General features: G+C 41.1%; 1 protein-coding gene across 1 annotated transcript; it reads right to left on the bottom strand.

Annotated features, from left to right (window-relative positions):
* Nucleotides 1–8100: 8100 nt before the first annotated feature.
* On the bottom strand, nt 8101–14771 carry SLC7A13 (solute carrier family 7 member 13). Its single transcript, XM_007052924.3, has 4 exons — nt 13982–14771; nt 11744–11875; nt 9541–9905; nt 8101–9250 (listed from the first exon to the last, which is right to left on the bottom strand). The coding sequence occupies exons 1-4, from the start codon at nt 14646–14648 to the stop codon at nt 9005–9007; spliced, it is 1410 nt and encodes a 469-aa protein (XP_007052986.2). The 5' UTR covers nt 14649–14771; the 3' UTR covers nt 8101–9004.
* Between the last annotated feature and the right edge of the window lie 225 nt (nt 14772–14996).

Below are 14996 nucleotides of genomic sequence, written 5' to 3'. Positions count from 1 at the left end.
GGTGCTGGAGGGGCATGTGTGTACTGGGAGGAGGTATTTCAGGAGTGCTGGAGGGGGTTGCGCAGGCTCCCCGCCACAGCCCAGACACCCATGCCCACTTCCTCCCAGAACCCAGCCGCAGGCTCCGCTCCATGCAGCTTCGTTACTGTCCCACCAGTCAGAGATGAGCCATACCTGTTGATAGTGTGGGGCACAGTTTAAGGGTTCAGTCACCCCAGAAACAGTTTGAGTCATGCCTCCCCCGGCAGGCCCCTGCCCTTACCTTCAGTCTCCTTCCTGGAAAGCAGCAGTCCCTCCCTGTAGCTCCCAGCTGTTGCTCCTCCATGGTGCAGTTCACGGGCTCCAACAGCTGCCATGCAGGGAGGGGGCCTTACAGCACCATGTGACTGAGCAGGGCTGGCAAACCCTGGCAGAAATTGGGGGGGGGCATGTGACCCCCAAATGCCCCCACATGCATCGCCACTGCAGCCCCACTCTTCCTCACACTTTGTACAAGCCAGGTCTCCCCGGTCCACCCTCATCCCAAGGCAGATGAGGGTCAGGCCTGGCAGCCAGAGCATGCAGAGCCATGTGATTCCATCCCCACCAGGCCAGGCACTCCGCTCACGGCAGGGCAGCAGTCCACCCCACCTCCTTTGTTCAGGGCGTTCCGGGAACTGCAGCCAGCCCGTGCCTCCCACACAGGTGCACTATGAGCTGGGGAGCCAGGGTCTGATGGGTCCAGCAGCCCCCAGCAGTGGACAGCAGCTCTGCAGAGCCAATTCTGTGGGGAAAAATGAAATGATGTGCAGAACATTCCTCAGTGGTTTGAGCATTGGCCTGCTAAACCCAGGGTTGTGAGTTCAATCCTTGAGGGGGGCCATTTAGGGATCTGGGGCAAAAATTGGGGATTGGTCCTGCTTTGAGCAGGGAGTTGGACTAGATGACCTCCTGAGGTCCCTTCCAATCCTGATATTCTATGAAACATTAATTCTGCAAAAATTCTCTGTTGCACAGTGGCGCAGGAGTATTCTTCTTGAGCCAGCTCTTTCCCCATCTGTATTTGAGGTATGGGGAAACACAAAGAACATAGGAGATACTGTCTTCCTGCTCTAAGTTCTAGTACCTGGTCCCACCCCAGGGATGGTTCATGTGGAGTCTGGTCAACACTAGAGCTGTGAAGATAATTGATTTTTCAGTTCACTCACAATTCCAAAAAGTTGAGGGGATGTTGTTGCTGTGTTTTTACATGTTTCTGAACTTTGAAAATAAAATTGAAGGCAATTTCGGGGAGGGAAATCATTTTGAACTGAAAAATTGAAACGTTACATTTCAAAAATGTCTAAATGAAATATTCCAACTTTTTCTGAATTTTTACATGAACAATTCTGCAAAACTGACATGAATTCACAAAATGTTTGTGTCACTGGATCTGCATTTTTTGACAAAGCAAATGTTTCAGCTGAAAAATTTTGCCCAGCTTTTGTCAGCAGTAGTAAGGGGATGGAGCGTGCGCAGTGAGCAGAGACTTCTGAGATTTTAGCTAATTAATTCAAAGATGTCTCTACTCAGCATGTGCAAATTGAGATTATTCAAAGGCTTATAACTTGGCCAAATTTGGATGGGTTTTTACAGAAACAGCATTAGACACATTCTTGACACAAAGGACACCCAGCTGCCAAATTTCAAGTCCCTGCTCCAAAACAAGGGGAAGCTAGAGCATCTCAAAGAAAAGGGCACTCAAAGTTTTTAACAGTGTAAAGCAATGTACTTTTCCCTTACATCATCCTTGGAAACAACTGAACCATTTTGGCTGAAGCATTAAAAAAAAAATCAGCCGGAGGCAGATAGCTGGCATGGAAAATTTTCGCCCAAACAGTTCAAGTTTGGCAAAGGTATAAGCAATTGACACCAGGATCTTATCATGGGAAGTGCTGGGCAACCTTATGGGAGATCCTGAAAGAGGCAAAGGTGTGAGTGATAAATTCAGCTCTTCTTCTCAGGAATTCTTCTCAGCTCTTCTTCTTAGGTCTCTGGTTAGACCCTTCAGGAACAGATCAGTTGGCTGCAGTTTGCTGCAGTCTTTATGAGGAGAAAGAAAAGGAGTACTAGTGGCACCTTAGAGACTAACCAATTTATTTGATCATAAGCTTTTGTGAGCTTATGCTCAAATAAATTCGTTAGTCTCTTAGGTGCCACTAGTACTCCTTTTCTTTTTGCGAATACAGACTAACACGGCTGCTACTCTGAAACCTGTCATTAATGAGGAGAAGTATTACTGGTCCCATTAGACATATGTGAATGAAAATCTATTTTTAGTAGTATTACAGTACCATAAATGTGAATGGTGCACTAAAGAGAAATGAAATACAACATCCATCTCAGAAAGAATTTACAGTTTAAGGCTCTGACCTTGCAACTAAAACAGACCCCATTAGGGTCATAGGTATCCACCTACATAGAGTCAGTGTCAAGGTCAGTATGTAAGACAATACAGAATAAGGGAGGGTAACAAACACAAAGATTGGGTTAGGAGGACCTGGTGTGCAGTGACTACAAATACAGTTATGTGGATGGTGAGGTTAGTGATGAGTGTCACACACAGGTCTATCAATAAATAACATTGAGAATGCTCAGGAAGGTGCAGTCTTTATATTTATGTCTGCTTTCTATTTCATACTAGCAACAATGAACTGCAGGCACAGCATTTCAGAATGAGTGTTGTACTTCTAGGTGGTTGAAATCATTCAGCCTCCAGGCTCATGCTTTGTAATGCTAATTGATACATGATATTGTCACCCAGAAACGGATTGGAGAGCATATCTACTTGCTTAGTTCTCTGTTCATTACGGTACTTAAGTATGTATATAAACGGAGGTGAAAGTAAACCAGTCCAGTCCAGTACGGCGTACCGGTGAGAAAGTGGCCGCCGGTATACAGGCGACTGTACTTGCAGGGCCACTGATGGGGGAGCAAAAGGGGCAGCTGCCTCTGGGCCCAGCAATGTAAATCACTGCCAGAACCCCGAGCAGCATGGGCCGGGTGGCGCTGAAGGGCTGGCTGGGGGAGTCTGCCCCCCCCCCACCTGATCCTGGACCCCTGGCACCCAGCACACAGGTAAGTCCTTTAAGTTACTTTCACTCCTGTATATAAGTTCTAAGTACAGGAATATTTCCATTGACTAAGAAGGGTCTGTTTATAGGCTTAAAATTATACATTTGCTTGAGTATCTTGATGAACCATGGCCTTAACCTCTATTTTTGTACTTATATGGCTCCCATTGACATAGCCTTAAAACACCTCATAAACATTCTTTTTCTTTCCTCTTACAACACCCAATTTACAGATTGGGAATTGAGGCACGGAGTTAAATAAGTGACATGCACAAAGACACACTGGACATCTGTAGCTCAGCCAAGCACCCAGTCCACACTTTTTAAACTGCCAAGTCAGTGCTTTGACCACAAGGCCATCCATGCTTTCCCTTATACTCGCCAGTGTTCAAGACTTAAAATAAAAATTACCCCAACTAAAGTGTAGCTGAGTCTGTGAAATACATTTTCTTATTACTTTATAAGAAAGCAAATACACTTCTGATGGCTCCACTGAATTAAATTGTTTGTTCCTGTCTTATATTTAAAAAGCAGTTTCACTTTATCCTCAGACAGATTTACCTCACCCCTTATTTGCATGAGATTTTTCTTCCTACAGTGTTTGAAAATCTTTTACCCATGCCTCATGCCCCCTTCCTACATACACTTTGGGCTTTACATAAGGAAACAGTGGGGGCCTTTCTGTGTATATTTTCATTTTTGGCCTCTCTCAATATAGAGTTAAATTATTCAGAAAACACTTACAATGGTTTCTGGAGTGAGCAAACTGTTCCTTGTATTTTAAGTAGCTTTGCACACAGCCAATTCTATCTCATTCTAGCTTGAAAAATTTTTATCTGCTGGAGAACTGAATTTCTTATACCAGTGTAAATTTTGTAATAGGATAGTATGTAAAACTATTTAGTTTAGGTAATGTAACATTCTGTAATCCAACACTTTCTGTAATGACAGATATGTTAACATGGAGCCATCTAGTGGATGCACTGGTGAGCACTACCTAGGGAAAGAATAAAATAAAAATTTATTAAAGACAGAGCTATACTGTGTGCGCACACACACACACAAAATCTATTCACTTAAATATGTTCTGAAATGCTCTTAAAAAGTTTTGAAATCCCAAATTATTACTAGAATGTGTATGGACTGAATATAGCTCATTACAAACCATGTATAATATGGTTGAAAATAACCCTTTCCCCCCTATTCAGACCCTGTACAGGATTCAGTATTTCCTTTGCAAAAGCTGATGTGACCTGACACAAAGTAAGGAACACTGCAAAAGGAGTTGTTAGTTACAGCCATATGAGTCAGCAAAGACTCCCAAAGAAGTCTTTGGTTTGACTAGGAGAAGAACTCTGACTACGCATGTCAAACTCCCTGTTTTGTTTTGTTTTTTATAACAAGGAAAAATGGAAGCCATTGCAAAGGCAAAGTTTATAATAATGAGTAAATTTATTATCTAGCTTCTATGTAGTATTCAGTAAATTTACTGCCACTATTAAAAAGTATGGCCAAGATTTTTTTTAAATGTATACCTAAGTTTAGCCTTCTAAATCCATATTTGGGTGCCTAAAAGAATGTCCTGATTTTCAAAACTACTGAGCACCCATTTGTTCCCAGTGTTTCTGTGGATTTAGCTACTAAATTGATATGCTGTTATCATTATAGTGGTCCACGAGGGTGTCAGAATTGGGTCTCTTAATTAACCCATTAATTGAAGACAAAAACTTTTGTCTTAAAAGATACAAATCACTCCATTCTGGAAGAACCAAAACTCACTTAGATCATATACTCTTATCATGCTCTATTGTACCATAAGAACATAAGAATGGCCATACTGGGTCAGATCAAAGGTCCATCCAGCCCAGTATCCTGTCTATTGACAGTGGCCAATGCCAGGTGCCCCAGAGTTAGTGAACCTAACAGGTAATGATCTAGTGATCTCTCTCCTGCAATCCATCTCCACCCTCTGACAAAGAGAGGCTAGGGACACCATTCCTTACCCATCCTGGCTAATAGCCATTAATGGACTTAACCTCCATGAATTTATCTAGTTCTCTTTTAAAAGCTGTTATAGTCCTAGCCTTCACAACCTCCTCAGGCAAGGAGTTCCACAGGTTGACTGTGCACTGTGTAAAGAAGAACTTCCTTTTATTTGTTTTAAACTTGCTGCCCATTAATTTCATTTGGTGGCCCCTAGTTCTTATATTGTGGGAACAAGTAAATAACTTTTCCTTATTCACTTTCTCCACACCACTCATGATTTTATATATCTCTATCATATCCCCCCTTAGTCTCCTCTTTTCCGAGCTGAAAAGTCCTAGCCTCTTTAATCTCTCCGCATATGGGACCCGTTCCAAACCCCTAATCATTTTAGTTGCCCTTTTCTGAACTTTTTCTAATGCCAATGTATCTTTTTTGAGATGAGGGGACCACATCTGTATGCAGTATTCAAGATGTGGGCGTACTATGGATTTATATAAGGTCAATAAGATATTCTCTGTCTTATTCTCTATTCCTTTTTTAATTATTCCTAACATCCCGTTTGCTTTTTTGACTGCCGCTGCACAATGCGTGGACGTCTTCAGAGAACTAGCCACGATGACTCCAAGATCTTTTTCCTGATTAGTTGTGTCATTATCTTGACACACACAAGAAAAATCCAGGAACCATAATTACCTGAAGTATTCAGGAACATAGTGAGAGCCCTCCTAATAGAAAGGTTGATATTGAGACCCTGTTTGTTTCAGCAGTAGGTCCAAGCAGACCTGTCATATCCAAGTATATGGAATTTTGCTTAAATGGAAAAGTAAGCTCACTTATTTCTATGAGGCAAGAATCATGTCTCTTATATAGATATAAAACTCCATGCACGTGTGTGATACTGTAGAAGTAATACGTAATAATTAAGTGTCTAAGTACAGGGCCTGTTCATTTAGAGGAGCTGCTGGACCTAAACCATTCAGCAGGAGATGTGACATCTCTGCAATATCATCTGAAGCCTAGTGGTCTGCGGCAGTGTCTTTGTGAAAAGTGATGGACAAGGACAACATGGCTGCTGTAAATCTCAGGCATTAGGAGTAACCTCCCAAACGTCGAAAATATAGCATTATTCCCTGATTTTAGAAGATTACATTTGATTTGAAGAACAGATAACTCTATCTGAGGAAAGTGATGACACTTTGTTTTCCCCAGTTTCTCAGATATTCATGGGGTAGATCTTTTTTCTTCCCTGCTCATATTTGTTTGTGTGCTTCTTATTTGATATTCTAGATTTTCTAGGCACACATTTTATCTCTTAGAAAAAAGTGAACATCCTTAGTAAGATCAGGTATCAGAAAGGCCCAAGGAAGATGGTGATCTCAGCTTCTTTCAGAAAATGCTGTAAGGTGCCTCTTTAATGTGGGGACTTGAATTTGAATAATTAAGATAAATTTTACTTTGCTTTCTCTAGTCTATGGGAATACTTTTATTGACTTTTCAAGGTAAGAAAGAAAAGTATTGAGACAACAGGTGCTAGTGTCATGCATGTTATGAGTCATTCATGTATAAGCACTCAGGATTCAACTCTCCATAGAAAGAATTAAAGGAACCTCATGCAGTAATCAAACCCAGATGGTCATGATAGGGATTGTGTGGGTTTAAAGCACTCTCAGGATGGACAAATAAATGTCTTCTGAGGTTCCCTTCTGTTTCAGCTCAGTGGTTTGAGCATTAGCCTGCTAAACCTAGGGTTGTGAGTTCAATCCTTGAGGGGGCCATTTAGGGATCTGGGGCAAAAATTGGGGATTGGTCCTGCTTTGAGCAGGGGGTTGGACTAGATGACCTCCTGAGGTCCATTCCAACCCTGATATTCTATGATTCTATGATTCAGAGGCGCTGCACAAAAGGAGGTTTTGTAGCCACATGACCCTAGGTCAGGAGCCTTGGATTAGGGCGTTTTCCCAGGTTTAAAACCAGCTGCTGAGGCAGGAAAGGGGAACAGTGTATTTAAGCAATCAGATTCCAGTAAAGTCCACGAGAGACAGAAACCCCAAGCAGCTGCTCCTTGGTGATTGGCAGTGGTGTCTGAGCTGAGATTTCTGCAAGAAGGCATTGCCTGTGTGTCCTTTGTGAACACCTCTGTTCCAGGAAAGAGGAGGTATGAACATTCTGCAAATGAACACACTACACTAAGAAAATACCCTCATTCTGTGCCACTGATTTCTCCTCCAGTGGGAAACTGACAGACAAGGCCCCCCAAATCTGCTACCACTCAGCAAAGGTCAATAGTCTCTTCACATATTGCTTTCTCGGTAGTTACATTCATATTTAAGCTGTTTTATATCATGTTATTGGAATTTTTTCCTCTTTTTTATATGTTAAACCAGGGTTTTTACAGATGCTGTGGTGTGTATTTTGCATAGCACTAGTTGAAAAATTTCTGTCAAAACTGTTTTTCAGTAGAATATTTGGTTTTTGTGAAGGGTCTGCTTTTGATGGAAAATATTGATGGGGGGAGCGTCATCAAAACTCCCAAAACCTGAAATATTTTGATTTGGATATCCTCCTGCTGTGACTCATGGGAATTGTATTTAGGTTTCCTCATGTCCCCATGCTCCCATATGGGCCAGGTTCCCCAGCTGGACTATATCACCCAAGATGATGCATCCACATCACCCTGAGCCTGGGACTCTCATGATGCAAGCACCTCACTTCAGTAGGGGAGACTGTGGTACATCATAGCTGATTTATGAGAATAAAGTAATTCATGGGCTCCTATGCTTGGGGCCTAAGTAATAATCATGGAAAATTGTTCCTTTTTTCCCCCATGAAATATGACTTGGTATGTTACACTAAAAACATATTCATTGAACAGTACAAACAACTCTCTTATTGCCTTATCTGATATTTAATAAGATATCATTTGTACATTTGTATGTATAGTTTTAAAAGAAGCCAAGCACTCCCTGTGGGTTTTTTCTGGGATTAAAAAAAAATAGTGTCAGGCAAGAAGGTTAGGTTCTTCAAAGTTTTTAATCAATTCAAGCCAGCACAGATGAAAAATATTACAAAGTATTCAAATCCAGAAGCCCTAGACTACAAACTACTTAATATTAAAAATAATCAAAACATCAATTTACTCTACACTGGATCCCTAAAGTAGATGTGATCATATTGACATGTATTCAGTTAATAGTATAGTTTATATCTGCGACTGTTACAGTGTGCAAACACAAACACTTTTTCCTGCTTTTACAGATTTTACGACTTTGAAAGAGATTCTCTCTACATAAAGGGCTTTATCACGCCAGGTGCTGAATGCTCTGACACCAATCTAGCAAAGCCTTTAGGCACATGTTTAACTTTAAGACGATGAGAAGTCCAATGAGATTGCCTGAGATGATAATTTTTAATCCCCATGGGACTCTTCACCGTCTTCAGTGTAAGTACATGATTTTTAAGGCAGGTAGGTGTTGCTGCACTCAGCATTGCAAATTACGCCAACCTGATTTAGGAGTCTAAGGGCTCGACTAGACTGTGAGTTAACCCACAGCAGAGAGCTGTAAATGCCATTTCTGCGGAGACTATGTTAACGAACACGAGGGAACTTTTAATGCATGCTAGCAGGTCCACGCGGGCCAGTTAGCGCACAACACACTAATGCTCACTAGAATTTACATCCCTCTAGTGTGAACTAATGCACCATGTAGACGAACCCTAAAAAGTATTTTCAAAAGGGATTTAGGCACTTAGGAACCTAAATCTCATTGACAGTCAGTCAGCATTGCCCAAATACCTTTAAAAATCGGGTCCTCAGTGTTTTCCTGAATCAGAGTCTTAAGCACATGCTTAACTCCATGACTGCAACCACTTGAGTTAAAAAAGAACTTCTATTGGCTGCTAGCAATATAGGGTTTAAACATTTGCTCTTACTCATATTTACCATCAGAAGATACATCAGCAGGAGAAACTTCCAACAGTAGCTGTAAGTAACAAGTAATTTTATCAACAAAATTAAAATGTAATTTAAAATGTACAAAAGGCAGGTAAACCAGAAGTCCCCCCAACATAAAGAGAAGGGCATAGCTATACTGGACCTTGGGAGACCAGATTATAGGAGCCAAAACTAAGAACAAAGAAACTGCCACCATCGCAAATGCAACTGGTAAAAACACCTGCAAAAGAAACAAACTGTTAGAGGAAGCAAAAATAGATATTTGTCATTTTATGCATTAAACGCAAGAGAACTAAGCACCTTTGCCATATTGCAAGCACAATTAATTGCCCCGCCACCCCTTTTGCCTGGGGTTATGTCAGCAAAAAGAGTAACTCAAAGCTTAATCTAAAAATGAATTGTGAACCATCCATTTACAATTGCTATTCACAAACTAGATGTTCAGGAATTTTTTCCCCAATGTTATCCCAAGATAAAATGTTACACCTTTTAACTCTTTTTTCCATTTACCTTGTATGGTCGCTGTAGATTAGGTTCCCGGTATCGGAGTATAACCAGGCTGGCACAAGTCAGTCCAATCATTAGCCATACAGAAAATCCAAAGTAATTTGTTAAAGTAATTAGATCAGCAGGGATAATAAAAATGGATGCAATGATGGTTGAAAAAATCATGGCCGGTGCCGGAGTCCAATAGTGGACATTAAGCATGGATATTAAAACAGGCAGGTGTCCCGACTGACTTCCAGCATAACTTAATCGTGCTAATGTAAACATGCTGCTGTTGAGGGCACCAAATATTGAGGCAGCAACAGAGAGAGGAATGACCCAAGCAACGGAGGGGATCACTCTGTCAGCCCAAGTGACTGCCACAGCAACTGCAAGGAAACAAAATGTCATTAAAACCGTGGGTGTGGTGTCCCAACAGTCTTACTGAATTGATGACAACTCAGTGGAACCAGTTTGTGAGTAAGAACTAGGGGGTACAGAGGGTTCTGTGGCTGTGTATAGTGAAACCACACTATTTACAAGTAGGCAAAAGTAGGAGATGGGATCAGGGCATGGTGGGGAGAACAAATGTGTTAACCCCCTATGACATGGACTGCTACTGAATGGGAGTTTCCTGTGTGGCAGTATGCATAGGGCAGGGACAGGCCAGATGATTCATCAGTGCACAGAATCTAATCCTTTATCCCTGCAGTTCTCAACCAGGGGTCTGGGGTGCCCCTTGGGGGCCGCGAGCAGGTTGCAGCGGGGTCTGCCTTGCAGGGCCAATGTTAGACTTGCTGGGGCCCAAGGCAGAAAGCTAAAGCCATGTGGCACGGTGCTGAAGCCTGGGGCTCCAAGACCTGTCACCTGAAGCCTGAGCAACTTAGCTTCGCAGGGTCCCCTATGGCATAGGACCCCAGGTAGTTGCCCTGCTTGTTACCTCCTAACACTGGCTTTTATATGCAGAAAAACAGTTGTGACGGCACAGGTGGGTCGTGGAATTTTTACAGCATGTTGGGGGGGCCTCAGTAAGAAAAGGGTTGAGAACCCCTGCTCTGTCCCATTGTGGGACTCCACAAAGAAATGTGAAGGGCTACTTCCCAGCACCTCTTGAAAATTTGCTAGTCAAGTGCCCAAGCTAGTGCAAAGGGACTGGTATTTACTGGGCCAACAACCAAAGGGCATAAGGTACTCAGATACTACAGTGATGTGCACAGTATAAGAAGCTGATTAGAACAGAAAAAGGACAATCACAGAGAGGAATACAATTCTTCCTGGACTTTCTATAGCAGCTACAATCCAACGGAAGATGAGAGACTCTAAGTGCATGGCACTTTTAGTATAGAGCCGCCTACAGAACGAGGACATTTGTTCTGAAAATTAACCCCTAAAAAAGGCCTGTAATAAGACCATTTTTGTTTTATTTATTTGTAGGCTTTTTCTATGGTGCTCATTGCTCAAACATTAATGAGTTTTTCCTTATAACACACCTGTGAGGTAGGGAGTATAGTCCTACTATTACAGGTAGTGAGCTAAAGCACAGAGAGACAAAGGCCTGGTCTTCTTACTGAAGACGAGCTCTGTGTAAGCACAAAAGCTTCTCTCTCTCACCACCAGAAGTTGGTCCAATAAGAGATATTATCTCTCCCACCTTGACTCTCTAATATCCTAGGACTGACATAGGTACAACAACTCCAATTTTACTAAACAGATTTAAATTAAACTGTGGCAACTTCTATGTACACACAAGCCCCCAAGGCGTTTCCTCAGAGCCCCATAGGAAGTCTCTGTTAAGGTATGTCTACATAATAGCTGGAAGCAAGTGTCCCAGCCCAGGCAGATATACTCACACTAGAGTGACTAGAGCTAGTGCACTAAAAATAGCAGTATGGACATTGCAGCTTAGGCTGGAGCTCAGGCTCTCAAGCCCACCCAAGACCCTAGGCTTGAGAGCCCAAGCCACAACATTTGTACTTCTATTTTTAGCATGCTAGCTTGAGCCCCACTAGCACAAGTCTGTCTGCCCAGGCTGAAGGCTCACATCAGCTGCATGTAGACATACCCTAAGGGCTCAGAACAGAAGCCAGATGTCCTGACTCAAAGTCCAGTGCCTTTCTATATGTAAACCCGGAATTCATCTGGATCTAAGTGACCCCAACAGGGTGGACACCAATAAATAGTTGTAATGATTACCTCTCCTTTTGATTTATCAGCCTTATATCCTTACCTGAGGAGACAATTTCCTTAGGTGTCAGAACTGTCAGGTACGAGATGTTTACCAGTAAATAAAACAAAGTCACTGCAGGAATTGCAGTCATCACAGTCAAGGGGATATTTCTATTAGGATTTATCATCTCTTCTGAAAAAATATAATTTAGAAAATTATTTAATAAAACAAATATACTCACAATATTGCTTTCGAAAAAGTGCTTCCCTGACAAAATTGATAGGAGTAAGGAGTAAATTTGTGGCAATGTTTCATAAGGTAACAGAAGAGAGAGAAACATTGACTGTGAAACCATGAAAATTGGCGGAGGTACTTGGTGACACCTGTAACCACTTTTAAATAGAGCTGGTCAGAAATACAGTATATACAAAGTGCTGTCTAATGCACAAAGTAAACAAACTGAAAAGCCTTACCAAGCCCTAACCAAGTGTAAATCTGGGTATGCTGAGACAACCATTTATTTTATTAAATCTTGTTTTATTGAAAGACCTGCTCTCTGAGTGCAAATTTCACCCTGTCCCATCTCTGAAACAGGCATCCTTGTTGAGAGGGGCTTAAAGGGTAAAGACTTACTGAAACCTAGACAGCTCATTCTCATCTGTCAAAAGGCCATGGACAGAGGGGTCCGCTCCCAATGAAGTGAGTTGCAAAAAAAAGCATATAAGCAGGCAACTCTAAAGGACCAAACAGGGTGAGAGAGGTGGAGGTGGCCTATTATTGACAGTGGCGGGAGAAGGGTAAGCTGTCTCTTATTTTCCTCAAATCTTCTCTGTTGTTTAAAATCTTCTAAAATGTAGTAAATTGTCTTTGGTATTTTAAACTGTTGAAGGGCAGGATGCCTAGAACCCCCACTTTTAATTTTTATCTCCCAACTTTGTTTCACTAGTGACAGGCCTGGCATTCATCTTAGATTGAATTCATCGGCTCCCGGCAGACGGAGTAGAAATCTTTGTTAAAAAAGAAGAGAATTCGGTGTCAAAAAGTATTAAGATGTTGGTCCACCGCATTTGCAGCTTCTAACTGTTGGCTAATATGTTGTTTTGCAGTAGTAGTAATTGAATCCAGACAAATTAGTAGAGTATGAAAGAAATTGAATTTTATTGTGTTAAAAAGTATGGTTTTATGTAATGCTAAAAAAAGTCCTAATGTGATTTGAAAATAAAAATTCTACTAACTTTTTTTTTTTACCAAAAGGGGAGAAACAAAGGCTTTTGCCTACAGCATATTCTCAAGCTAGAAATAAGTGTTTCTACGCTGTCATTTTTTAAAACATTAAATCATTTTTCATGTTCTTCTTCTTTCCACTAGCCTTTGTTATTTTTAGTTTGTTTAATGTTTGACATACAGGAAAGGATAAAACTGGAAGGGAATGTTAAAGACTAAAGGACAAAAACTGAAGTACACGGTTTGATTCTGCAAAACCCTTATTCATACGAGTAGTCCCAGTGTTCATGATCGTCTACGTTATCATGAACATCTATCATGAAAGCTTGCAATAATTGTTCATATTATTAAATATCACATGCAAAGTGGAATAATCAAATGACTAACCAAAAACTAGGAGGGCTTTAATATTTAAAAATGAATATATTAAAAAGGGCACAGAAAAGATGTTTATAACATTTTCCTTACTCTTTTTCTTTACTCTTTTTCTTTATTCTCTACTAAGAATTATTTTCCCAGCGAAATGATTGACCTCTTATGAAAATCAAAACTGATATTGTTAAAAGTATTGTTTCTGAGTGCAATGCAAAATGAAATAGTTCATGTACTTGTCAAAATAAGCAATTCAAGGGTGTGCATTAGTAAGCTTCTGGTATGTGCCCTGGGTGGCTGAAGGCACTCAGTCGTGATATCTGCACTCTGCTCTGCATACCCTTTTGCAAATAATTGCAATAGCATTGGGAGAGGGGAAAATCACTGTTTTATGTCTGCAAATTCTATTTGCATATGGATTTAAACTAAACTTTTTGTTTTCCACATTTGTTTTCCACATTTCTTCTTTAAATATGCCACTGGTTCTGGAGACAGTAAATGCACATTATGCAAACAAGCTGCATAAAAGAAGACAATGCACCTTTACAACACAACCAGACACAAACCTTGACTATAACCAGTGTTTTAATATAAATGTCTTTACAGGCTAAATTGGTCTCACTGGGAGACAAGCTCTAATAACATTATCTGAAGAATGTAAGAATGTTGGCCACAACATTAAATGTAAAAAACGAGATATACCTGCCATGTAATTGAGGGACCACCAACCGCCATATGCATATAATCCCTGGAAAAAAGCTTCTGCAATCTGTGAGGCATCAGGAATCTCTGAGCTGAATGCATTCTCAAACCTTCCTAAATTCTCCTTTCTTCCTCTAACCAGCAGGACAATGCCTCCTATGCCAATTACAGATAGTGCCATCATCTTCAGTACTGTGAAAACAGCTTGAACCCAAGGAGCCATTTTGAGACTTCGGCCATTCAGAATCCCCAGAGACCAAAGAACTGTCAAAGCCAAGCATTTCTTTAGCAGCTCTGGTGCAGGGCATACACCATAGAAAGGTTGGGTAGCATATTCGGCAAACAACAAGGCTCGAGTAGCATTTGATGCTGGTTTGGTAAAGGTCGCCGTCCAGATAAAGATGAAAGCAGGTAGGGATCCAAGCGCTCTTTTTATATGACTGTATTCTCCTCCAGATAATGGTAAGGCAGTCCCCAGCTCTGCATAACAGAGGGCTCCCATCAGTGATATTACTCCACAAGCAGTCCAGATGCTTAGCGCAACACCCACATTAAGTAAGGAGTATTTTAGCACTCCTGTGGGAGACACAAAGATCCCTGCACCTACTATGGTGCCTATAATAAAATTTACCCCATCAAAATACCCTATTGTTCTTTTGAGCTGCATCCTGACATTTTCATTACTTCTTACTTCTTCTTTGAGATAGTCATGCTTCCTTTTCCCATTTTCTCTATCTGTTCTCAGCTAAGGTCAATGATTGTAGGGGCTTCAAAAGCCCCTTATTCCATTGCTGTGTTGTTATGAAGTTGACCTGACCTTACTCGCTAGTGAAACGCTTCAGGAATATTGGCTTAGTCATTCAGAAGACAAAGCCTTCTTTGGTTTTTTGATGTTTAATGTGTGAAGATGATTAACCAAGTATTGCAAGAACAACTCGTTATCAAATGTCAGTATAATCTGTACTTCACAGATTATTAGGTTTTTTTAAAGAAACGGTCATTATAATACATTAAC

The sequence above is a fragment of the Chelonia mydas genome, chromosome 2, assembly GCF_015237465.2.
Source record: "Chelonia mydas isolate rCheMyd1 chromosome 2, rCheMyd1.pri.v2, whole genome shotgun sequence".
In the NCBI taxonomy this organism is placed as follows: domain Eukaryota; kingdom Metazoa; phylum Chordata; order Testudines; family Cheloniidae; genus Chelonia; species Chelonia mydas.
This window is presented reverse-complemented; position numbering and strand designations above follow the sequence as displayed.

Excerpts from the sequence above, each read along its gene's own strand:
- SLC7A13 (XM_007052924.3), bottom strand. The coding sequence starts at position 14,648 with ATGCAGCTCAAAAGAACAATAGGGTATTTTGATGGGGTAAATTTTATT. Across the intron at positions 11,876-13,981 it reads GTCCCTCAATTACATGGCAG|AAGAGATGATAAATCCTAAT; the intron begins GTATATCTCGTT and ends ATATTTTTTCAG. Across the intron at positions 9,251-9,540 it reads ATCTACAGCGACCATACAAG|GTGTTTTTACCAGTTGCATT; the intron begins GTAAATGGAAAA and ends TTTCTTTTGCAG.